The sequence below is a fragment of the Trifolium pratense genome, linkage group LG2 (assembly GCF_020283565.1).
Source record: "Trifolium pratense cultivar HEN17-A07 linkage group LG2, ARS_RC_1.1, whole genome shotgun sequence".
In the NCBI taxonomy this organism is placed as follows: domain Eukaryota; kingdom Viridiplantae; phylum Streptophyta; class Magnoliopsida; order Fabales; family Fabaceae; genus Trifolium; species Trifolium pratense.
The window spans coordinates 409,557-435,193 of NC_060060.1; the positions used below are offsets into that span (position 1 = coordinate 409,557).

A 25,637-nucleotide genomic window follows, 5' to 3' on the forward strand; every position below is an offset into this window, starting at 1 on the left:
ATTTTTATTTTCTTATTGAACTGATTTTCAGCTAAGTTTTTGAATTGAATGAAAGCATGAATTGTATCAGATTTTTGCTTTAAAGGAAAAATCCATGTAAATCTACTAAAATCATCAATAAAATGAACATAGTATTTGAATCCAGACGGTGACAAAATTGGGGCTGGGCCCCATACATCAGAGTGGATTAATCCTAGAGGTTCTTGAACATGAGAGGAAGAAGACTTAAAAGGTAACAAATGTAGTTTGCCAAACTGACAAGCTTCACAAAAAGAAAATTGATCACTAGGTGAAATCTTCACATTGCAATCCTTTAACACTTTCTCTAAAACTTTATTGTTGGGATGTCCTAGCTTTCTATGCCAGCTTTCTTTGACAGACATGTAGACACATGGGTGTTTATTTGATTGGGGGCTGACATCTGAAAGTTGGTAAAGTCCATCTTTAAGTCTCCCCTTTAGAAGAGTCTGCCCTGTCAGCTTGTCCTTCACAGAGCAACAATTTGCATCAAATTCAACAAATATATTATTGTCAGCAGTCAACTTAGATACACTCAACAGGTTTTTGGTAATTTGAGGTACATATAAAACATCATGTAGATTGAGAGTGTTTAATTTTGTTGAACCTGAAGCAACAATTTTTAGTTTCTCACCATTTCCAACCATTAAAGAATTCTTACCATTATGCTCATTGAAGCCTTGAAACTTGTCAGTTTGATGTGTCACATGGTTGCTAGCTCCACTATCAAAATACCATTCATAGTCTTGACCATGATAGGGTGAGGCTACGAATGCACTATGTGATCCTTGTTTGTCTGCTTCTGTTGAATAATTTCTGCCTGTGTAAGATCTGTCAAATCGATAGGAACAGTCCACAGCCGTGTGTCCAATTCCACTACATACCTGACATTTGGTGTTGGACATCCTTCCTTTTCCTCTGCCTCCTCTCATGCCTCTAAAGTTGGATCTTCTCCAGTTTCCACGTGAGTGAAATTTGTTGCCTCTGAACTCAGTTTTGTTGGCAAAATTTGCAGAAGCATTCAGTGTTAGACCACTGAAATTGTTGAGTTGATCTAACCTGCTCTCAAAGGCTAGTAGTTGTGCTTGCACATCAACCCAACTAAGGTTAATTTGATCGGATAGTTTGACCACCACTGGATTGTATTCGGCATCTAGTCCATTTAATGTTTGTATCATTAAATCAGAATTTGAGATGGGAGATCCTGCAAGTTTCAATTTGTCAGAGAGATTCTTCATCTTGATGAGGTACTCCTCCATCTTCATCTCTCCTTTTCGAGTGTTGTGAAATTCAGATTTGAGGTAGATGATTCTTGACTTTGTGTGTGCACCAGCAAGACTTTGTGCTTCATCCCAAAGTTGCTTGGAGGTTTCACAATGCAGTAACTGAGTTGCAATGTCAATTGCCATGGAATTCATTAACCATCCTAGGAGAGCTTGATCATCAGCCATCCAATCCTGAAAATCAGGATTAACTTTCTTGCTCTTGTCAGCAGAAGTGACAAATTGCTCTGGACATTCTTTTGTACCTAGTATGTAACCATCAAACTTGCATCCTCTTATCAATGGTAGAACCAATGATTTCCATAGAGGGTAGTTATCTCTGTCCAGCTTGACAGAAATGATTGATGGAAGGTCGTTTTTCTTGTTTGAGTTTGCAGCGGACGACATGGTTGAATGGATCGAGAGCCTTCAAGCTTAAGTGCTCTGATGCCAAGAAAGAAATGGTACTGAATGTTATGTATTGTTCATTATACAAATGTGTTTAAATACACAGTAAGAGTACAAGGCTTGATCCAAGAATCAAGCTAAACATAATTACAGTAATTCACAATAAGCTAAACATAGAAACATAATAAATGCAGTCTGCCTATGTCTAGGGATTACACTATGATACAAACTGATATGGTCAATAGTAATTAAGTCATGTTTTAACTCATTGAAATTATACTTTCTTGTTAGCTTATTGTTGATAACTCGCCAAACAAAAACAAAAATCTTCAAATGAATTATCTTATTCCAAATAAATTCTTATGTTTTGAATCATCTGATGCTCCGATAAAGCCACGGGATGAACCTTAGCTAAAAATTGTAAACGCTTGTTGTGTAGCCTTCAATATGATCAATGTTCCACTTTAAAGGATTACTAACTTCGATCTTCAAAATACAATTATATTTGGCAAAGTACAACACTATCGCAAAAAGACAGATTCGGATCCTAAGGCTCTATTCGATCTTAGCCAATCTCAAAGCATGCTCTTGCGGGAGCCCTTTGACATCTTCCACTTTTAGCCAACAAAGTGAAATCTTGTCTGAAGCTCAAATGATAGCTGTCAGAGACATTATTGGAGTTATCGGGGTTCGAATCTCGAATTTCACATTTCTCCACATTTAAATATGTAAGAGTCTAGCCACTAGACTACTTTACCAAAAAAAAGTGAAATCTTATAATATATTAAATATTAATCGCAATTCGCAAAATGAAAAATTCAAATGATATATACGAGTTGACTAAAATGCAAAGATAAAAAATCATGATAAAAAAAATCTTGTGAGCTTAACTCGGTCGATAGAAATATCACGTAGTATTATGTAATAGTGAAAGTTCGAATCTTGGACACTCCACTTATTTATCTTTAAGATAAAATTTATAATCACTAAATTATTATGAATAGAAAATCATAGTAAAAAATATTTAATGCCAAAGACTAGTTAAATTTTTATACGAATTAAAAACCAAAATTTAAAATATTTACCAAGATTAAAAATATATTTAATAAAAAAAAAAAAAAAAAAAACTTAAACTCGATGTTGTTTGTTTTGTTGGAGACACTACAAAAGGTAAGCAAGCATGATGAGATAATGTCAGATATCGATAGAGAAGAAGAAGAAGAAGAAGAAAATGAAATCATTACAAACAACCAATGTTTCATCATCATCACACTCACATACTTTCAATTTCACTCACCATTCCAATTTCAACCCTTCTTCTTCTTCTTCTTCATCATCATCTTCACTATCCTTCAAAACTACTCCAAAAACAACCGCACTCACCGCCACCACCACAACCACCGTCACACATAAACCTAAAAGAGTGTTCTTTTTAGATGTAAATCCACTCTGTTACGAAGGATCAAACCCTAGCTTACACTCATTTGCTAGATGGTTTTCACTTTTTCTATCTCCTCAAATTGCTCACAATAGCCCTGTTATTGCTGTTGTTGATGGTGATAGAGGAAGTGAACATCGGAGAAAGTTGCTTCCTTCTTATAAAGCAAATCGGAAAAAATTCTTTGCCGGTGGTGGTGCTGGTGGTGGTTATGTTGGAAGGTTTCATCCGGTTATTAGTGATGTTCTTAGAAAATGCAATGTGCCTGTGAGTGTTTTTTTTCTACTAGTGTCATTTGTCATTTCATTGTTCTTGTACATTTTTGAGGACATGTTAATAATTTGAAAATATTACATAGTTTAGGGTAATCATAAATGTCGTGTTCGACACTAACGCATGTCCAACACTAGGATAAGCCTAATCCAAGAAGTGTTCGTACTTTCATAGTTTGAAACTTGTAAGTATAATTGGTTGTCACATTAATCTCTGAATGTATTGAAATTACAACTAAATCACTAGTGTCTTTTTGTTAGTAATTTTATGGATTAAATTGACCGATGAAAATCACATTTGAGGATTGAATTGACTACTTAAAACATATCTGAGACCAAAATGACTAATAAAAGAGACACTTGTGGATGTGTTTGTAATTTCGATATATTCACAACTATGATACTCGAATATACTATATGAGACTAATCAAGTATATGTCTCCCATTCATCAAACTAAGACACTGTATTCCATAAGCTATGTTAAGAGTCTCACATCGGTTGTGAGATGACCTGAATATATGTTTATAAGTGAGGGCACTCATCACCTTACAAACCAGTTTGTAGGGTTGAGTTAGGTCAATCTCTCAATTCTAAGAAGCTACAACTAACTCTAATTCATTATACTATGCTCAACTATAGAATCTCTTAATTTGATTGAAGTTCAAGTTGTATCGGAATCCTTCAAAACATTGAAATTAAAATCTCTCAATTCATTGTTTTATGATTTGACACCTTGCTTTCATATCAAATTAAAATGTACATCTGATTTATTTAAGGATAATTCCAAGTCATTATATAACTAATTACTCCTGCATACAATAACTTCCACCTTTGCTCACATATTTCCTGCAAGGAAGTTTATTTTATCAAGAAGCTTGTTTTCATCGAGTTCATTACATATAAAAGTTCAAGCTTGTCTAGTTCCTGATGGAATGTCCATACAACTATTTTAACTCTTTTTTAACTACTTAAAATCAACATGCATTTGAGTTTTCAGTAGAAGAAAGTGCAGAAAAGATAACAGAATTATACTTGCATTCTTAAAGCTCATTAAGTCATGAACCGACATTTCTTTTTTGCTTCTGAATGTCTCTGAAATTTTAACCATGATGTCTCAAAGTTTTCAATCGCATTAAAATCCAATGGTCACCAAATCAGTGATGACAACTTACTAGAATACATTATTATGTATGTTGATTGGCTTAGCTGTGTATGCTATTGTCCTAGAATGTTTCTATAGTATAAAATTATAACTACTTATGATTAACTAGTTGGCAATTTGTAAATTCAACGATACAATTTCTTTCCTTCTGTAGCATTATATAAAAGACTGTTCATATTGTCAGTTTACATATAAAAGCAGATTTCGTTCTAATAAGCATAAGCAAAACTGCATATATAGTCAGTTTGCTTTTATTCAATCACATCATTCATTGTGACTAAATGAAATCATATAGGTGATAAAAGTTGATGGCCATGAAGCTGATGATGTTGTAGCTACACTTGTCGAACAAGTTCTCAAAAAAGGGTTTCGAGTTGTGATTGCTTCCCCTGATAAGGATTTTAAGCAACTTATTTCTGACAATGTGCAAATAGTTATGCCTTTGCCAGAGTTACAAAGATGGTCCTTCTATACTATGAGACATTACAGAGATCAGTATAATTGTGACCCAGAATCTGATCTGAGCCTCAGTGAGTATATGATATATCATACGCTACGCTATAGCTATATTCATGTTTGATTGTTCCATTAATTTATATTTATGCCAACATAAATATCCATTGAGTATATAGTATATATTGAAAACTTGTACATGGCTCAAAACCAATTTATAATCTTTTGATCCAGTTCATATCAGTCATAAAGATAAAATGCAAAGAGTTGGATTTCTTCTTGACCCTTTCTATAATCCAATCGTGTTTTTGTTTACTGATCACGTGGTAACACAATGAACACTAACATTTTTGTTTATGTATGCTGTTATTTTGTAGGATCTATCGTAGGTGATGAAGTTGACGGTGTTCCTGGTATCCAAAATCTAGTGCCTAATTTTGGTTGGAAGACTGCTCTAAAACTCGTTCGAAAGCATGGTTCATTGGAAGCTTTATTAAATGCAGCTGCAGTAAGGACTGTGGGAAAACCATATGCACAAGATGCTCTAAAAAACCATGCCAATTATCTACGAAGAAACTATAAAGTTCTTGCCTTGAAAAGGTATTGATGTTTGTTCCTAAATCTTTGCCTCGCCTATTCACATATTTACACATATTGCAAATAGTTGTTGGTAGCTGAGGTGCCATCAGAGCTAAGATGTTATGTCAGTTATCATAGTGATGCTTTGTCTTGAAACATGGGTTAAGGTCCTAACTCAACCCTACAAATCTAGCTTGTAAGGTGACGACTGCTCCCTCCCACTTATAAAGTCACGTTCAGGCTTTATCTCATTTAATATGGGAGTCTTAACATAGTCTCCTCACGCACAGATCTGGGGACCCGAGAGAGGGTGGCTCGACAGATCTCAGATAATGTGGTCCAATGTTGGGGACCCGATAAAGGGTGGCTCAACGGATCTTAGATAATGTGGGACTCTTAACACAGTCTCCTCACGGCCAGATTTGGACATCTGGAGTGTCACCCTAGTGGTCCAATAGCGGTGACCCAATAGAGGGTGGCCCAACGAATCTTGGATAAACAATGATATCATATTAAAACTTGGGTTAGACCTAACTCAACCCTACAAATCCGGTTTGTAAGGTAAGCACTGCCCTAACTCGTAAATCATGTTTGGACCTTATCTCATGCAAATAATAAATTCTAGCACGCTGCATTTGTCCCAACAAATCTCCAACCATCTTATTTTTCTTATATATTGTATTGAAATTTGACAGGGATGTAAATGTTCAGCTTTACGAGGAATGGTTGGTTGAGAGAGACACTCACAATGATACTATTGCATTATCTACCTTGTTCAAATATTTGGAAGAAAGTAAAGAGCTAATACCTATGACGAATTGTGTTAGTAATAGGCCTGCTATCACCAGTAAATATGTTAGAAAGAAGCATAATAATCCAATTAGTGTTGAAGCAAAAGTTATGTAATATTAGTAGCAGTTTATTTTATTATTATTAAATTAAATGTTATGTATGCAGTAATTGCTATGTAACTGTAGTAGGAAGTCAGAAACTGTTGTAGGAAGTTAGAATTATAAATATTGGCTGAAAGGAAAAAGGGACAGACCAAGCTATTTAATTCCTAGAGGTTGTTTAATTTTATGTTTCAGACAGTTTTCATTTTCTGTGTATTATACTTCTACATAACTGCTCATATTTGTAGGAAAATGACCACTTATTTAAGTGGTGGTCTATGGTGGATCGATATTTAAAAAATATTTAAAATAGTATCATAATATATGTTGATGTTTTAAACATATAATTTAATGATTATTTTTATTTTCATGATTAAAATAATGACTTAATTGACACCAGTTTGATTAAAATAGCATATAATAAAGATATAACTCGTACTGTCCACAAATCTTAGCTCATCTGACAGAAATGTCGAAATTGTTAGTGTCGGACGTCACGAGTCAGGACCGGGGTTCGAACCCCGGTCACTTCACTTTGTGTGTTTGAGTTTCAATACCTTAACCATTTTGTCTATCAAAAAAAAAAATCATACTAAATTGACATTAATAATGTCATTTTTTTAGCCATAAAAACGAGAAGAGTCATAATTTTTTAATAGATAATTCTTATAAGATTTTCCATAAATTATATTAAAATAAATTATTATTTTTATAAAAATTTAAAATCATTTGATAGGTTATTCAGACACCAAGATTAGTAAAACATTATTTTTAATTTATATTAAAAACAAATTAAATCAAAAACATCAGTAAAACAATCAGAATTTTAATTAACAAAAATTTGATCCCATTGTTTCTTCTTCTTTTTTGGGTCAAGAATCCCATTATTTCAATTACTTAATAAATTTTTTATTTTTGTCAAAAAATTAAAAAAACTAATTGTTTAAATTTAAAAAAACCAAAAAATTATTAGTTGATTAGTTTCTTTGCCCCTTTTGTTTTCCCAATTGTTATTTTCTTTCAATACTAGAATACTTTGGATCACCAATGTAGTTAGCTATAAATTAAATTGCTTTCTTCCTTTGGATGTACATAGGTGTACAATATATACATCTAAGTGTATACTTTTTAACTGTTTTATAACAATGATTTATTTTTATTATTGTGTAGGTATGGTTTTTTAATTTGGTGAAGTTATCAACATATCATTCATATAGTTTTCATACTCAATTGCCTATAGATATATAGAATTACCCTAAAACTACTCATTCAGTGCATGTCAATTGTCCAAGAACATCCCATTCTTTGACAACTTGGTTGCACAGCTATACTTGTTTTATTCACGAGTTAGACTGGCGTAGGAAGAATAGGGTTCATATTCATCATCCTCAACTACTTCAACGTAAAATGAGAATTTTGAAGATGACAAAATACTACAAAAATTTATTCAAGCTGAAAGGCTGTGTTGTGCCAAAATACTTGACTAAAGCAAACAAGATCACACGAGTTGACTGATACGATTTCTTTGTTATGATCAGATTATAGTTATGAACATTCTGAACGAAATCAAACTAGAATGAGAAAACACCCTTCATTACGAAATTTCTAGAAAATTAAATTTGCATAAAAGAATACTCTTCGTTGGTATTTGAAACAACAGATGCAGCTACACTATTAACAAACAAACAGTTCGTATTTTGATTAAAATTTTACAAAATCAAAGGGGCTATGCCGAGGAAAAGAAACATGCAAGTAAGTCCTGACCAATGTGAGCCGATTGTATCTTTTTATTTAATTAATTAAAACATGTTTACAAACTTGTCTTGGGCTTCGCACCACCGGTAACACGCCTTGTCACTGTGCGCATGGTCACAAATTCTTCTGCGGCCGATGGGTGTATTCCCACCTGCATAAAAGAACACAATCATTAGGACTCATTTGTCGCACGATTTATTAATATCTAAAATAATTAGGATAATTCTTTTTCACTCGAGCTTTTATTATAAGCAAATTTATTAATGGGGAGTACAAGGAGTACTTCAACCCGTCGCAAACATAAGAGATTTACATTTTAAACAACTTCAATAATGTTAACACATGCAATTTTGAAGTTGATTTTGAAATTGATGTCAACTTCAATAATGCTCAAGGAAGTAATGATCCTATCGATATAAATCACTACGAATATATGTAACTTTAAACTTTGAGTTTATCATCTAACTCCTTTGGTCAAAATAATGTAATAAGTCAAGTTCCACCAGTGGTTGCATCAACAAAAGATGAATGACTGGTTTATCATACAATGGTTTTTTTAGCGACAACATACTATAACTGTCCTAAAAAGACAGGACAGAATCATCAAGAAAAATGTGAACTTACCGTGCTATCAAATTGCGCCTTAGTAGCTCCACACTTCAATGCAATAGCAATACCCTATTGATCACCAATATTAATATCATGAATTAATAGAGAATTTCTATCTCTAATAAAGATAGAAATAAATAAAGAAAAACAATGAGCACTAGCTTATAGAAGTACGGTCACAAACACAACTAATTCTTGAAGAACGATGCATACAATAAGATGGAGGATACAGATAACAATCTACTGTAATGATAATGTAAAGGCTCCTAGGCAATTGACAACATAGTAAAGAAAGAAATCACATTGATGCATCATAGTTAGCAGAAAATATGAAGCAATAATAGTACCTGAATAATTTCAGGTGCATCAGGCCCACACATAGATGCTCCAAGAACTTTATCTGTCTGAGCATCAACAACAAGCTTCATAATAGTTTTCTCTTGCCGCCTATTGAAAAAATAACAAAAATTAATAGGACTATAGAAATGAAACATAAGTCCAGGAACAAACATAATCTAGCTGAGGATTGAAGAGCATAGAGCGATCATAAAGACCAAACAATTTAATTTTAAAAGATCTTGCTAAAACCACCCCAGATCTTACGCAAACTCAATTTTTAAAACATTGGACAATTCAATTTTAAAAGATCTTGCTAAAAAATGAATCAAAACTCATTAATTATCACTAGTAACCCCAATCGAAATTCCTCTTGATGTTATCACAACAATCCTCGAAATTCCTTATTAAATTATAATTAGTTGATGCTGATAAAAATAGTTTTTTATACTACTTCGAAAACCATACACTTGCATTTTTTTATACTACCTCGAAAACCATACACTTGCATTTTTTATACTACTTCGAAAACCATACACTACTTCGAAAACCAGGTACAATAGTTTTTTATACTACTTCGAAAACCATACACTTGCATTTTTTTCACACAACACTAGACTTACCCAGAGATTGTATTTTTCATAGGATTGAAGGTTGATGTGAAAACCAATACATCACCATTAGTTTTCTCTATCGCGTCCTCCTCACTTAAACCAACTACCGAAAGTGGTGGAATGCTGCAGATCAGAAAAAAATGAGTTATATATTAAGCCAAAAAATAGTAAAAGATAAAATTGAGAAGGGAAGCAGATATGTTATCATAAGTCATGTAACATGTTCATAGTAGTTAACAGCTGCCAAGTTTTATTACATAAATGCAACTATACCTAAACACTGCATATGGAATATCATTATAGTTTGGCTTGAGTGATTCCCCACCAAATACTGTTTTCTGCAAATATCCAAATAAAGAAAAATAAATGTATGTTAAAAACAATAAATAACATCATTGTATAACCAACTAATCAACAACCCCTCCCTCCCCAAAAGATAAACATGTCTGCTAATCAAATAAATATCAGAACACTTACTGCAAATAACGATGCTTCCATCAAGGCCACTGGGGTAAGATTGAATCGGTTGGTTACATCACCCACAGCCCATATGCTAGGGATGTTGGTGCGTGAGTACTCATCTACCTAAACACATGAATGTAGTACATTTAGAACTAAATGTCACTAGAAACAAAACTTCTTTAATTCCTATATAGTCAATGATGGATAGCGGTATTAGAGGAGCATAGTGGCTGACTCCCAAAACACTATACTGGGAAGCATATGGCCGCCGCTATGTTAGAAACAATACAAGAAATTCGTACTATAAATATATAAGCTAAAACAATTGGAAGAATACACAACATTAAAGACATGCATATCTAATAAGCAATATTCAAACCCAATTTACACCAAATAATTTTTGGCCTCCAAGGTCTAAAGCATTTAAAATAAATACCAGTGATTCCTTTAAAGGTTATATATATTTTTATTCTATTTTCCAAATTCAACCCCATTGAATCTTCATTTAAGTGTTGAAATATTGAAATTTATTAAAGTATTACTTGTAAAAGGACAAGTGTGTGAATAAAGATTTTGTTGCCTATTTAAAAGGTTTTATAATGTTTGCTTAATCATTTTAAACAAAACAGAATTGTGGAAAAACTATATTTTTTACTATTTAAAGTAACTTCTAGAAAGAAAAAAACTATCATTACTACAACAGAAGTGTTGTTTATAAATTACAATTGTAACATAACCAATAATGACTTCTATATTATGTAACTTCTCTTAGAACAAAATTGCATTTTTACACAACCTTAAGATCACCTTTTTTGCAAAGCATAAATGAGCAGACACTGAACACTAGATATACAAATTTCATGGTATACAATTTCTCAGGATCTCTCAATATTAATAACAGCTCAGTAGACTAGTCAGCACAATAACTAAATTATGGCTTTCGCAGCTTCATAACAACAAATCATGTTTCTAAACTTCTTGGAAAACTGAGGTAAACATGCAGATGACAAAAGAGACGGCTACTAACCTTAATTGCTCCTGACTTATCAACCTCCACACCAACTTTTTCTAAATTTAACCTCTTAGAATTAGGAGCCCGACCTGCAGCAACAAAAGAGCATTTAATAATACATGGATTAATCTTTAGTACAAGCAACTCACTCTCTACTATTAATTCAAATGAGTCCCCCTAAATCACGCGGGTCCTACATAATTTTGATGGGATCTATATGAATTTTAATTAATATAAAAAGTGTGTAGAGAGTGGGGTTATAGAATAATTCTTTCAAACAAGTTAAGCAAATGTTTCACAAGATAAATATGCACAATATTGTTCCCACCCGTCCAAGAAAAAAACCGAAGACAGATAAAAAGAAAACTTTACTTCATCCATTATTCATTAGATCAATGTACATATAAAGTAATTTTGGATGTGGAAATTTGAATATGTTTGGATGAGGAAATTTTTTGAGGTAATGTAATTTTGAGGATAAATCAACCAATTTGCATAATTCGAATGAATTATAAGTAGTAGTTTGAGATTCACATTTTATAGAGTAAGGAAGGGATGTGAAATTCTTAGTTTTTAGGTGGTATTTGAAATTCTCTAAATCTAGTTTGACAAAATACTTCATAAAATCCCTTCATTTTGATAATTCTCCGAATTATAAAAATAGTTCAAAGAAGTTTAACAACGAAGAATTTTATTACTCTATCCAAACAAACAATTTAGAAATGAAAGGAATTCAGTTGATGCACTAGAATTGCCTAGAATTCTAATTTTCCTAGAATTTCCAATTACTTGATCCAAACACACTCTTAGATAGAGTAAGTGTGATGTTCGAATTCTGTGATAGGGTATATAATTTGATCAATCATATAAACCGATCAAGTGTTACCAATTATTAGCATATATACTTAAGAAAATGATAATATAGAAAGACACGAGCACCAAATTTGGAATTCGCAAAGACATTTTTTTAAAATGCTTCTTCATTTAAAGCTAATACTCCTATTAAATTCTGACATGAGCGAAAAGGTATTTAGAAGTCCAACAGCCTAAAAATACTAACACTGTCAATCTTTTGAAACTGACAATTTTTGAAACTTACCAGTCGCAAATAGCACAGCATCTGCAATCAACTCCTCACCATGATCTGTAATAACTTTAATGCCATCATCTGTTTTGATTAACTAGAAGAAATTTTTTGCTATTAGCTAAGCCTCCAAATATGAATTTAAAGAAAATTTTACATTTTAGAAAACTACAAAAGGCAATACCTCTTTCAAATTTGTTCTTGGATGCAAATTAATTCCCCTGCCTTCAAGGTTTCTTGCAACTACAGCTCTCATTTCGTCATCAAAACCTCTGCAACAGAGTTTGATAAAGCATGAAGTAATTATACAACAGAAAAAGAAAAAAAAAAAAAAAAAACAATGTTAGCCAAAAACAAAAAAGAAAGAGAATATTGAAACCAATGGATATTAATAGTAAGTAGTAGTGGAAAAGTTCTATTAATTCATCTATCTTTGACATTTCTTGCAACCTTTACTACACATATATGCGCTAACAAACTAGTTGCTTATGTTGGTCCTTGTTTCAACAGGTGGGACTCCTATGTCCCCACTTCATTTCACGGGACTTCTCTTGCAATAGATTTCAACTTCCAAACTATAGGTTTCATAGCTCTTGATTTTTGCCTGGGTTTTGGTTCATGTCCCCCAATTTAGTGTCTTATTTTCTTAATTTTTAATAAATTAATTGTGTGCTGCAAACTGTACTGCATGTATATATTTTGAATTGTATCAATCCAAAATGGAAGAGATTAAAATTCATTAGCTTCAACTCATGTCAGAGCCGCACCTCAATGGAAGTTCCCTTCTGAAAACGAGATTGACATCTGAACCCATCCCACGCCATATAGATGCAAACTCAACTGCAATATAACTGAACACAAACATATATACAAATTTATTAGTGAGACAGTAGTAAGTAGTTATTGTAATACACATGAGAAGATGAAGACACACCCTGCTCCGAGAATCACAGTACGTTTGGGAAACTCCTCTAAACTTAGTGCCTCATCAGATGTTATACCCAACTCCTGCAAAAAGCCCCCGCAGTCACAAACAAATAAGACAACATCGACAACAATCATTACACATCCTAAAATTTTATTGCAAAAGTTCTTTGTTAAGATTTACAAAAAAGAACTTCCATAATATAACAGTCATTTGTCAAGAATCAGTGAGAGTGGAATATAGATAGAAGTCCAGAGTTTAGAGACCAACATTCCATATGAAAAAATTCTTAACATGCATATTCCTACTATACTAATAAACTGCAACCTTCGCGTTTACAATGATATATTTAAGCAAGCAAACTAACCTTGCCAGGAATATCTGGACGCTGAGCCCTGCTGCCAGTTGCAATCAAAATATGCTTTGCCGTGTAGGACAATTTAGTGCCATCCAATTGTGTCACCTCAACTTCATTTGGACCTGCTATCTTTCCCTCACCTTCAAATAGCTTAACCCCAGCATTGGATAACAACCGCTTGTAAATTCCATTTAATCTGTTTATTTCATCTGTCTGCATTTGACAAAGTACATATTATTGATCAACAGACAAATTAATTTTCATTTTTTCAGGTACTAATAAACTGCTCCCTGCTCAATAAAATTGGACAAGCTGGAGACCATGCGTGTAGAGTTTATAGAAACTAAGAGTCGGATTATGTAACCATGTAAGTTTACATTTTCAGTATATCTATTCACTAAGTTAGCTAATTTAGAGTTTAATTGGTATTCTAATCGATTAAGAGTTTAATCAATTAAGTTGTTGACATTAATCCACTTCAAGTAAATAATACACCATTGTTATCTGAACTTTCTGGTTTCTATCACCAGGTCTCTGTCTCTCGAATACCTAAGATTTCTTTACCACAATTCATTCAATTTTCAATGTACAAAATCTCAGTTCTTCTTTTGGACCTCTTCTTTGTTCATAAGAAAGTCCTACTATAAAACACTTATTAGCCTACCTTTGTTTGTTCATAAGTAAGTCCTCCTAAAAAAACTTTTTAGCCCACCTTCCTGTTGAACACACTTGCTCACGCATTAACAAAATCTCTGTCCAAGATTTCCCTCAACCAACTGAGCGACAAACACAGGGTGTTTGACAAATTTGAAATGGGACTAGTAGTCAGATTATGCAGCCATGTATTTGTACATTTTTCAGTAGACCTATTCTCCAGGCAAGCTAGTTTAGCTGACTCTACCAGCACTGCTAAGTCGAGTAGGAGTAGCACATGCATCAGTTGTGTTAGTTAGTATAGGTGTCAGTATAAGTTAGTGTGTCTTAGTTTTTCACTCAGTATAACTGAACCAAGTACCAAATTCTGGTTAAGTTGGTTTAATACCAAAGGTATTTGAAGTGACGAACGAAATCAAGATCAAGCATTTAGCGATTACTTTCTAGTCTTCTTTCACTTAGTTTTCAACTCCTGGCCCTTTAATAAACCAAGAACATCTAGAAAACCAAATACTATTTATTCAAACTACATTTAACAAAGTTCTTTAAGTATAAAAGCAAATTCGATTTTGATAGAAAAAGAAATAATAATGCTTTGATGTTATATAACCAATAAATAAGATCTTGAAATACCTTCTTTTGCAAGAGCTTCTTCCAATTGAAGTCAATATGCTCGCTCAATTCCCATCCATAATTTCTAGCATCCTATCATCAAATCATAGCAGGGTTTGTTAAATCAGCAAATACAAGTTAACTAGAAATGATGATCTCACAAGAAATCATGGCCCAGCACCAGTAAAAATATCAAGAAAAATGGATTGTAATGAAATATAATATTGAATTCATTTGCATGACATACTTGATGAGAATTTGAACCAAATACTGTAACTATATAACATCAGATCTAATAATATAAATCTTATGTTAGAGATAAATAAAAACAAAAATCATTCAAGTTTCTTCAAATAGCTAATTCTTCCATGTTATAGAATTCTATAACTAAGTGATCTATAATTGATCTTTGCTGTGGAAATATTTTCAATAAAGAAAATTAAATATTAGTAAAAAACTAAGGATTTATGCATTGTTGATGCTTCAAGCTCAAAGGGATCTTTCTTGAGGGGAAATATTCAAGCTTCACCTAACAGCTTAAGCTTGCTTTTGAATACTTAGAAGCTTTAATGAGCTACAAGTCCATTATAAATATTTAGTGTCCTACTTTTCTTTATTCTGAGAGATTCTCTCTTGAATAAATAACATTTTGTGCAGCCCCATTGTGTAATCTAAGTCATTCAATCTAAATTATTCAAGTTGGTATCTAGAGTAGATTCTGATATCCTATCTCCTATTATTTGGGACCACCCACCGTCAAGGATAACCCTAGTAATTTTTAGTTTAGTTTAGTTTGGTTGCCTCTTTCATACTCTGGCTTTGGGATTGGGGGCCTTTGCCCTTTTCTTTATTTTCTTTATTTTCATGTACTAGTTTATCTCCTTTAGAAATTCGAATACATAAACAAAAATTTGATAAGTTCCTATCAAGATACAACGACGACGAAGCTAAAGTATCCACCAGAGATAAAAAAGAGCTGAAAAAGAAACAAGACAGTGAGTGCAACAAGGCTGTGAAGCCCCTGTGTACATAAGTTACGGATGCTCCCTCAAAATAACCTTGGCACAACACAAAGACAAGCTAGGCACATAATAATATCCCAAAATAAATTTTGGTGGAATGCAATGAGATACTTTGAAAAATGCACCCGTTCCATTCTACGAAAATGCCCCAAAAATACTGAAGTGGACAAAGCACAACAATCACTCCCATTAATTAATCCATGTTGTTACTAAGAAATTCAAGAATCAACCATTACCTCAAGTTCACCTCCATAAGATGCTCCATAGACCAAAATCTTTTTGGGAACACAACCACGAATGACACACCTTTGAAATCAATAAATATAAGCATGTCATTCATTAAAATATTATTAGGCAGGGTCTAGCAAGAAAGGTAAATGACAAAATTACAATCATACATGTAGTCACTTTATCACACTATTCTCATGCTTAAGGTTTAGAAAATCAAGATATAATAACTAGTAACTGGGGATAAGAAATAACAACCAAGAGGCAAAGACCGGTTAACATAATTGATTTAGAAGTAATAATGTTACATGGGGACTGTAACAAACAAACAAGACTACCATTATATTCATAAGGATTTCAATAATAATTTAATATACACTGTCAATTAATCTTAATCGTCAGATCATTAGATGCATTTGACTTTTACTATAACCACTTCTAAAGTCACACACATATATGTGCTAAGAGTGTATGAAAATTAAACTCTATTCTTAATACCAACGAAATAAAAACTTGTTAGAGAAAGTAGCATAAAGTGAATAAACTTACGTTCCACCGACTCCTCCAATAGTTTCTGAGCTAATCGGGTCAAAAGGAAGCTCACAAATTCCGACCTATAGACACAGGATGTGGAATATAATTAGAATACAACAAATAAACCTTACTACAACAACAACCAAGCTCTATCCCACTAAGTAGAGTCAGCTACATGGATCAAACCATGGCATAATATTCTGTCATATAAATCTCAAAATTATTGAATATCATCAAAATCACTTTTTTTATAATCCATAACAGACATGTGTTTAATCTCAAATGGTCTGTTTCGAGTGTCTTATTTCAGCTTATGTATTGGCATACTTTTATGAGACTATGTAGGATAACTTATGAAAACTACTTATGACATATTCATAAGCTATTTTCAGCTTATTTTCATAAGTTTTTCAAGATTCCTTATGAAAACAGCTTATAACTTATACAAAAACAACTTAACTTTATTTCATTTTTTGTTATAGAAATAGCTCATACACAAACACTTATCATAATAAGGGTTAATGCTATAAGCTGCAAATAAAGATATTTATCCAAACACCATCTAGGACTTTCTTACTACTTTCTCTTATAAACCTGGAGAAAATAAAACAATGAACTGATATTCACACGAATAATAGACAAAAAATATTATCACGGATTAATCAACATCAACGTATTAACAAAAAATATATTAAGATCAAAGTCAGAACGTAGTAATGAACTGATATTCACACGAGATTAGCATAAATAGTCTATGAAGCACAAACACTCCTCAGATTAGGCGTGTCCAAACCGTCGGTGTCCGACACTGACACGGCTCACCGACACATGTGAATAGTCTATGAAGCACAGACACTCCTCAGATTAGGCGTGTCCGAATCATCGGTGCTGACACTGACACCTCACCGACACATATGATTACTTGAATTATGTCATTTTCACAAATTATTATTGTTGCCGTAATGTCTTCGGTGTTCATGCATGTGCTTCGTATAATGAATAATAGACAACAAAAAAAATGTTTTCACAGATTAATCAACGTATTAAACTACTATTAATTAACAAAAACAAAATCATAATCAGAACGTAGTAACAAACCTTAGCTCCAAAATTAGATGAAAATCTAGCAGCACGAACACCACCACTACCAGCACCAATAATAAACAAGTCAAAGTCAAAATTCGTCCCTTCTACCACTTCACCTTTGTTCAAATCAGGTTCATCATCCCTAAGCACCTTCCTAGCCATCGCAATCGAACAAATTTCTTACTTAACCTACATAATCACGATCGTTAAAACCTAAATCAAATACTAATCGAACAAATCAGGTCAAAATCAAAGTTCAGTACAAATCAAAGAAATCAAAAATCTCAAAACAATAAATGCTTCACAAGTTCATTCATATTCACTTCGAATTGAAAAAAAATCGATGAAATTTTGCTATGTGATTGTGGAATATACGAAGAAAATGCGAAAATTGTTACCTGTGTTGTGAATTGAAGAATGAATGAATGAGAGAAAGAAGAGCGCGTTTTGAGAAATGAGATTTATGAAGAGAAAATGAAAGAAGAAAAAATGAACTGAAACTATGGTTATGGTACGTAAGTAGGAGTAATTATATGTGGAATTAGTTATTTACGCCTCCCTGAAGTTTTATTTGCACCTCCGAATATTTTCTAGACGTGTTTTTTTTAAAGCCGTCAAGCCAATACAGTACGTTTTTAGTTGGAAAAAAGTACCACGTAATTATACTTTTCTTTTAAGAAAATTTGGCCATGCATTTCTTAAAATTTGTTAGTGGAAAATTGAATTTTGTATTCTTCACCTGGTCCATAATGTGGGACGAATTAAGGAGAGGCTCATGTCATGTGGGTCATCATATACCTATCTTGAGCGATACTCTGCGTATCTGGATTCTCTTTGGTTGAATGGGATGGTCACAAGTGCATATTTTCACAGTTAAAACAATATTTACTGTACGCGGTAGCACAATGCACAAATGGGGATCCGGATAAACATGTCGGTGGAGCTAATTTTTTTGTCAAAATTTATAGTAAATTTATACAAAACGAACATTTAACCTTGGTCATTCATATTATTATCAATATCTTGTTTATTGTAAGGTGTGCATCTTGATTGTTCAAAGATTTAAGGAAGAAATAAAATGAAATTTAGTGGCTATGATTATCTGGTTTCATATATAAATAAAAATTAACTTTTTAAATTCATTGAAAAATGTAATATACTAGTATACACATGTATATATATCACTTTTTTAATAAATCTAGAGAGAGATCCGTCCATACAAATGAGTGGTTGAATTTAACGCAGAATGGGCAACACGATAAAGAGAGTGGTAGAGAATTAATATAGTTATTGAGAATATAATTCCGTATGTAGAAATGTTAAAAGGGCACAAGTTAACATTCTCCATCTTAAAATATGCATAGGTTAGCATTTAAACTTAGATTTTCCACTTATTCACATTTAAATGTCAAATTTTAGTAACTAACTAGACTACTTGATAGGCATGACGAATGGACTCAGACCCAGGGATATCAATTTCATCTGTAAATGTGGATCTTCGCATATATTGCCTTGTTTGGGGACTCGAAGATGGAGAGTTTTTCCCCGTGGAGATGAGAATGGAGGAAGAATACTTCCCGAAGCGGGGAACAGAGACGAGGATCAAAAATATTTTAAATGGTGGGGCAAGGAGTGATAAAGTACCCTCCACTTAATCTCCGCCCCATTGACATCCCTACTCAAATCCACTCTGATCCGCTGTGAATTTAGCGGGGAAAAACTAATCCAGCTGAGTGCGGGGAAAACCAAAATTTTAAATACGGAGGCTGGTTATAGGACAAAGAGTGGTTACGGCCGCTCCACAGTCCACACTACTTAAAATTATCATATTACCCTTATATTTAACAACATTTTTACCTACTTATCCTTTCTTAACGCTGCCTAATTATCATAATAGATCTATAGTTGTATTCATTGAAATTGGATCTCTGCAGCACTTTGTGTCCAGCTTCTCTCATTTTTCTAATTCAACGTTTATTGATCAACAAAGAAAATAGAGTACAATGCTATCTCTTATCTCTTATATTATAAGCTTATTCTGATACGATAACCCTAAACCTAATCATTTTCTCTCTCTTTTTATTGCATTTTTATATTAAAAAATTAATTAATTTGTATACTGGGAATCGAACCCGCATTATTTGCTTACACTAAACCTAATATTTTCCCCGCTCATTTTCCTTATCTTTTTATTGCAGTTTTAAATTAAAAAAAATTAAATTTGTCTATAGTGGGAATCAAACCGCATCTTTTGCTTACAATAAAGTTTTTTTTTAAATACCTTTTAATATTACAATTTTTTTTGTTAAATATTAGGCTAATTAGTGTTGTTAATATCATATAGCGGTGCGTAGTGCCGACCCTAAAAAATGCTATAGCAGTATAGCGGTCATGTACAAATCAAACATAAATTCCAACAACATACATAAATACTAAAAAATAGAAAAATACACAAAATTAAAATGACTTTCTTACTTAATAGTTATACTAAATATTGTCATTTACCATCAAAATTAGTTCTAAATAAAGACTAAAATACCTCTCACTTTATGATTTATTTCCAACATAAGGGTTTTTATAAAAAAATTTCCTCCAAAACGCAAAAGCGGCCAAATAGCGCTACCGATCCGCTACGCCACCGCCATTATCCTGCAAATAGCGGCAGCTATTTCCGCTTCTCTAAATAGCGGAAGGCGGCCTTATAGCATAGCGGAGAGGTGGTCTGACGCCACGCTATAACACCTCTGTTAACATCATAGGTACAATGCATAAGAGAGTAATGACCGATGAGAAAAAGAGTCGGAAATGATCCAAATCCGTATTCTTTAGGTGGAAGTGAAATACTCCCTCCGGTCCTTTTTATAAGGAACAATTTGGAAAAAAAATTTGGTCCTTTTTATAAGAAACAATCATTAAATTTATTCTTACAATTCCATTTTTACCCTTATTAAATTGTATCCATTCCAAAGTTATGCATTAATTAGAGTGATATATTCCCTAAGGATAAATTAATACACCAAGGTTAGTTTTGGAATAGATTGTAAAATTTTAGAATTTTATTAAGAAAGATAAGGTTTCTTGGTATGTGTGTTTTTTTCAAATTGTTCCTTATAATAAGGACCGGAGGGAGTAGTAAATTTGAGATGATTGCCACCTATTAAAAAAATAGAAAAAAAAAAAAAGAAAAAAAGAAAGATAGATAAGTGATTATTAGCAGAGTGTATCAGTCAGTGGTTTATCCAATGGAGAAGGCAACAACCAGCGTATTGTGGCAGATGAACAGCACTCGTCTTCTTCTTCCTTCCACTTGCTGCTGCTCATCTTTTCAATCTTCATCAATTCTCAACTTCCCAATTCCAACCTCTGTTCCCTTCCAATTCCGACGCAGGTTAACAAACTCTTCCATCAATTCTTCATCATCACCAGACGCCATTTTTCCTATTCCATGTAACTCTCAATTTCTCAACTCAATTTCTATACATTCATTATTTCATATACTTGTAATTCATATTCGACATATGAGACGGAAAAATTGAATTTTAGGGACGAACCAATAACATTCCAAAGTCTCAAGCAGAGATTTTAATGATTTAGAATAGAATCCGGTACAATTGAGAGAGATTGTGCAAATATAGTATTGAATGAGAATTTTATTAAAGAATTTAGTTATGAATTCAATGTGTTTATTCCATTAACCTTAGATGGTTAGTTATATAAAGACAAGTTGATAACAAACTTTACTAAATAGTAACTAATTAAACTGACTAATTTTACAAAGATAACGATATCATTGCATATAACTAGGGAAAATATCAACCAACTGAAATTAAAATAACTAATGATCTAATATGCTTAATTCCTATAACAATATACGGTACACATGCATTAGGGATTCATTAGGTGTAAAATGATAAAGGAGTTTAGAATAATAGTGTTAGAATTAAGTGTTCTGTACAAAATCTGGTGAGATCAGTAGATGAAATTGTTACAAAAATACAAAACAACGAATATGAAGCATTGAACATAGACATTGGGGACACAATACTGGCACAAACATGTTGGCACAAAGTAATAATTTGAATGAAATCACGTGTGTTGTGGTGTTAGACACCGGACACACCTTCTATAAAAAGCATCGGTGCTACGGAGATTATAATGATCTTAAAATTTCATTACTATTTTTTTTAGAGTTAACCTTCTGGTTCCCGGGAGAAGGGTCCTTGATAATTTGGAGTTCGGCCGAGCGATAAATAAGTTCTGGCCAATAATTGTTCCACCCAGGGATCGAACTTCGGTTCTCCCAAACAATTTATTCTTTAAGTGGAGCTCATTAATCACTTGGTTTCATTACTTGATTTTTGATGTTACAGGAGTTATATCCCACGGATTTTACTCCTATAGACTAAGTTTTTCTTTTTTAATTAGTAGGAATCAAACTCAGTACCTGGTGGCAGACCGATTAAGTTAAACTTAGAACTATTGATAAGAAAATACTACATCAACAAATTTGACCTCTAAATTTGTTGGGATTTATATTCATGCATTTGTTGTGCTTCTATGTGCATTATTGAGCGTTGATATTTTTTCCAACAACTATTGATATTTATCATCCTACCGTCTGTATCCCTTTTAATGTAGAAATTGATATTCATATTCTTACTTTTATCTGCCCATTTAGCTTCAGTGACTAAGGTTGCTGCCGCGGATTTATCTCTTGCAGTGAAGGTGAGATTACCCTTCCTGTTGAACTCGCAACCATAATTGGGTTTGCTACTCTTGTTTTTGTCTATATGTAATTGACCCTTATATTCAGTGTTTCTGAATTGAAACTCACATTTTAACTTTAACCTTTGATTCAGAAGAAAGCGGCTGAGGTATCCTCTGAACTGAAAGGGTCCTCCATATTTTTGGTTGGTAAGTATTGCGTATTATGCACACAAATAATGGCATTCAGTGCTTTTGGCTTATTCTGACTCATCCTGATTTATTTGATCAAGGTATGAAAAGTTCTCTTAAAACCAATCTGGGAAAACTGCTGGCTGATGTATTGAGATATTATTATTTTGACAGGTACTTGTTCATTCTCTAATAGTATAAGGTTTTATTTTAGATATAAGGTAACTTAGAATTCTTAGCTAAACTTGATGTTTATATACTCTATTCAGCGATAGTTTGGTGGAAGAAGCTTTAGGTGGTGCTTCAGTTGCAAAATCCTTGAAAGAGAGTGATGAAACGAGCTTCTATGAGTCTGAGGTAATTAATTGTCTTAGACTGACTTAGGGCCTGTTTGGGCTGACTTATGTAAGCTTATCTACTAGCATAAGTAATTGTGAGACATTTGAGGGAATTTATGGAAACAACTTATAACTTATATGAAAATAATTTGACTTTATTTTATGTTCTGTTATAGAAATAGTTTATACATAAACACTTGTGCTATATATACTTAATTAAGTTATTAACCAATCAGGGTCTCACTTCATGTTTATGTACTCTGTGTTTCATGACTTCATCTATGCATTATAATAGCGTGATCGTCTTCCTACCTCGCTAATTTCTTCTGATTGTTGAGCTGAAGTGTTCTTCTCACTTAAATTTCAGGATAAAGATGCTCATATACATCAATCATCTCTGATGAGTTAGACTATAGGTTATTACTCATGTTTTACATGTCAAATACTGCAGACTGAAGTACTTAAGCAATTGTCGTCCATGGGTCGACTGGTAGTTTGTGCCGGAAATGATGCTGTTCAAAACAAAACTAATCTGTATGGATTATAGTTGCAAGCTCACTTTTCTTACCTTTACTACAGAGTAAACCGTTATTTTGGTCCTTGAATGTGTCGAGCGTTGTCTCTATAGTTCTTAAATGTAACCGAATCACAAAAACATCCCTGAATATGTCTTTCCTTAGCAAGTTTGGTCCTTGAATGTGTCTTCTGTTAGTTAGTTTGGTCTCCGAATGTGTGTTATGTCAATAAATTTAGTCCATAAAACTACTAACCAAAGACACACTCGGATTTTTTTTTGTTGTTGTAATTCCAATACATTCAAGAACTACATTGACACACCACCTCACACATTTAGGGACCAAAATGATGATTTGCTACAATATTGTTTTAATCTGCTCTTAAATTGTTATAGGGCACTCGTGAGACATGGAATTTCCTTGTGGATAGATTTGCCTTTAGACACTGTGGCTAGGGATGTAACTGAAGACCAGAGTCCATTTCCTTCATCTGATATATCTACTTCAGGATCTTACCCAGAGGTTGTGATACCATACTTTTAAAAGTTCAGTCATATATGTTTACAAACTTACAATTGCAGTAAATCTAAACCCTAATTAGTAATGTCTCTACTAAATGACATTAGGTAATGGATGAACTGGCCGCTCTATACAATAAGTACAAAGATGGATATGCTACAGCTGATGCAATTATTTCACTTCAAAGTATATATTATATAACCTTTCTGGGGTGTTTTTACATTTTTTGTCGAGTAAATAGACATTTTATTCCTTGAAATTGTAAGGGCCAGTCAATTTATCCCCATAAATTTGCGAAACAACAATTTAGTCCCTTAAATTGAAAAATATCAATCAATTTAAGGGACTAAATTGCTATTTCACAAATTTGAGGGACTAAATTGATCCTACCTTTATTATTTCAAGGAATAAAATGTCTGCAAGGGTTGGTTTTCCATGTATGACTTACTTCCTAAAATAGCTTCTTTCTTTTTACAGAAGTAGCTACTCGGTTGGGTTATGAAAACTTAGATGACGTTACAACAGAAGACGTGGCTTTAGAGGTTATAATTTTTAGCTTTGATTTGAAACATGTTTTACCAAGTTTTTTTTTTTTTTTTTTGCATATTAGGACTGTACCAGATAAGCGTCATTTTTGCTACATTGACTTCGCATTGTTACCAACTCTTTGATGGATATTCTTCATAAATTTTGTTTTAGGCCATGTATCTTTATTTTACTTAAATTTTTTCTCTAATTTTAGGTTCTTGGGGAGGTTGAGAAGTTGACCAGAGTAAAGAAGATGATGGAAGAAGCTGCAAGACCATTTTAACCAACCCGGGGCATGCTTCCATATTATGAATGATTCTTAAAATTCTAAAAATATTTTGGAATTTGTTTAGATTTTATCTTGTTTATTTGGATAATGATACTAGTTTAATTTCTAAGAAAATAAAAGTACTCCTTCATGTATCTCTAATATACCTGTTTACAATTACACATACTCTTGGTCACCGTAATTAATTGATTTCTAAGAGTGTGTTTAAGAGAGAGATGAATTTTAGAATTGAAATTAAATTTGCCTATTTGGTTTTCCACATGTCTCAACAACTTTTAAGAAGCACCTTGGACCAAATGTTAGTTGGTTCAGTGATGATTGATGCTAAACTTGATAGGGAGGACCACGGTTCAATTCCCTGTAACTGCATTTAGAAGGGGACTGAAACCACTTGATGTCAGAACTCGCCCCGAACTCTAGACTACTAGGGCCCTCTTCCCATAGGAACCAGAGGATGAAAACCAAAAAAAAAATTAAGAAGCACCTTGGTGTTTCAAAACATGCTTCATGATAACTATTTTTAATTTTATATGATAAATAAAAAATAACTTAATTAATAGTGAAGTAATAAAATAATAAAAAAATAAGGCTAAAATACACTTTCATTAAAAACCAAAACACACATTGCAAGACAAGTTTCTAGTTTTCATGAGTTTGTTTGTGTAAGTATGTTTGTTTGAAAATAAATAAAAAATAAAAAAATTAAAGAAGGGTTCTAAAGTACTATTTGGTTATGAAAAGGAGGAAAAGTAGCTACTTACCCTTAAATATCTTA

General features: G+C 32.9%; 3 protein-coding genes across 4 annotated transcripts; 2 read left to right on the forward strand and 1 right to left on the reverse strand.

Annotated features, from left to right (window-relative positions):
• Nucleotides 1–2,846: 2,846 nt before the first annotated feature.
• On the forward strand, nucleotides 2,847–6,691 carry LOC123907138 (DNA polymerase I). Its single transcript, XM_045957244.1, has 4 exons — nucleotides 2,847–3,393; nucleotides 4,857–5,091; nucleotides 5,392–5,614; nucleotides 6,289–6,691. Exons 1-4 carry the CDS (start codon nucleotides 2,920–2,922, stop codon nucleotides 6,497–6,499), a joined length of 1,143 nt encoding a protein of 380 aa, XP_045813200.1. The 5' UTR covers nucleotides 2,847–2,919; the 3' UTR covers nucleotides 6,500–6,691.
• A 1,370-nt stretch (nucleotides 6,692–8,061) lies between these two features.
• Nucleotides 8,062–18,463, reverse strand: LOC123907139 (glutathione reductase, cytosolic). 2 transcript variants are annotated; one of them, XM_045957245.1, is made up of 17 exons: nucleotides 18,176–18,463; nucleotides 17,790–17,966; nucleotides 16,707–16,771; nucleotides 16,166–16,235; nucleotides 14,929–15,000; nucleotides 13,651–13,854; nucleotides 13,293–13,366; nucleotides 13,126–13,209; nucleotides 12,543–12,630; nucleotides 12,374–12,455; nucleotides 11,290–11,363; nucleotides 10,278–10,385; nucleotides 10,074–10,138; nucleotides 9,810–9,923; nucleotides 9,198–9,297; nucleotides 8,866–8,919; nucleotides 8,062–8,392 (listed from the first exon to the last, which is right to left on the reverse strand). In XM_045957245.1, exons 2-17 carry the CDS (start codon nucleotides 17,937–17,939, stop codon nucleotides 8,297–8,299), a joined length of 1,500 nt encoding a protein of 499 aa, XP_045813201.1. In that variant the 5' UTR covers nucleotides 17,940–17,966; nucleotides 18,176–18,463; the 3' UTR covers nucleotides 8,062–8,296. The 2 variants fall into 2 exon arrangements, with proteins under 2 accessions (XP_045813201.1, XP_045813203.1); XM_045957247.1 differs by having other exon boundaries at nucleotides 18,337–18,412.
• Nucleotides 18,464–20,931: 2,468 nt separating this feature from the next.
• On the forward strand, nucleotides 20,932–25,076 carry LOC123909564 (probable inactive shikimate kinase like 1, chloroplastic). The gene is made up of 10 exons (XM_045960424.1): nucleotides 20,932–21,224; nucleotides 22,456–22,502; nucleotides 22,637–22,691; nucleotides 22,775–22,847; nucleotides 22,943–23,030; nucleotides 23,463–23,545; nucleotides 23,922–24,048; nucleotides 24,153–24,231; nucleotides 24,523–24,587; nucleotides 24,788–25,076. Exons 1-10 carry the CDS (start codon nucleotides 21,020–21,022, stop codon nucleotides 24,854–24,856), a joined length of 891 nt encoding a protein of 296 aa, XP_045816380.1. The 5' UTR covers nucleotides 20,932–21,019; the 3' UTR covers nucleotides 24,857–25,076.
• Nucleotides 25,077–25,637: the final 561 nt, after the last annotated feature.

Excerpts from the sequence above, each read along its gene's own strand:
- LOC123907139 (XM_045957245.1), bottom strand. The coding sequence starts at position 17,939 with ATGGCTAGGAAGGTGCTTAGGGATGATGAACCTGATTTGAACAAAGGT. Across the intron at positions 13,855-14,928 it reads AGAAGCTCTTGCAAAAGAAG|ACAGATGAAATAAACAGATT; the intron begins GTATTTCAAGAT and ends TGTCAAATGCAG. Across the intron at positions 13,210-13,292 it reads ACTGTGATTCTCGGAGCAGG|TTATATTGCAGTTGAGTTTG; the intron begins GTGTGTCTTCAT and ends GTTTGTGTTCAG.
- LOC123909564 (XM_045960424.1), top strand. The coding sequence starts at position 21,020 with ATGGAGAAGGCAACAACCAGCGTATTGTGGCAGATGAACAGCACTCGT. Across the intron at positions 22,692-22,774 it reads GTCCTCCATATTTTTGGTTG|GTATGAAAAGTTCTCTTAAA; the intron begins GTAAGTATTGCG and ends TATTTGATCAAG. Across the intron at positions 24,588-24,787 it reads CAGAAGACGTGGCTTTAGAG|GTTCTTGGGGAGGTTGAGAA; the intron begins GTTATAATTTTT and ends CTCTAATTTTAG.
- LOC123907138 (XM_045957244.1), top strand. The coding sequence starts at position 2,920 with ATGAAATCATTACAAACAACCAATGTTTCATCATCATCACACTCACAT. Across the intron at positions 3,394-4,856 it reads TTAGAAAATGCAATGTGCCT|GTGATAAAAGTTGATGGCCA; the intron begins GTGAGTGTTTTT and ends GAAATCATATAG. Across the intron at positions 5,092-5,391 it reads AGAATCTGATCTGAGCCTCA|GATCTATCGTAGGTGATGAA; the intron begins GTGAGTATATGA and ends GTTATTTTGTAG.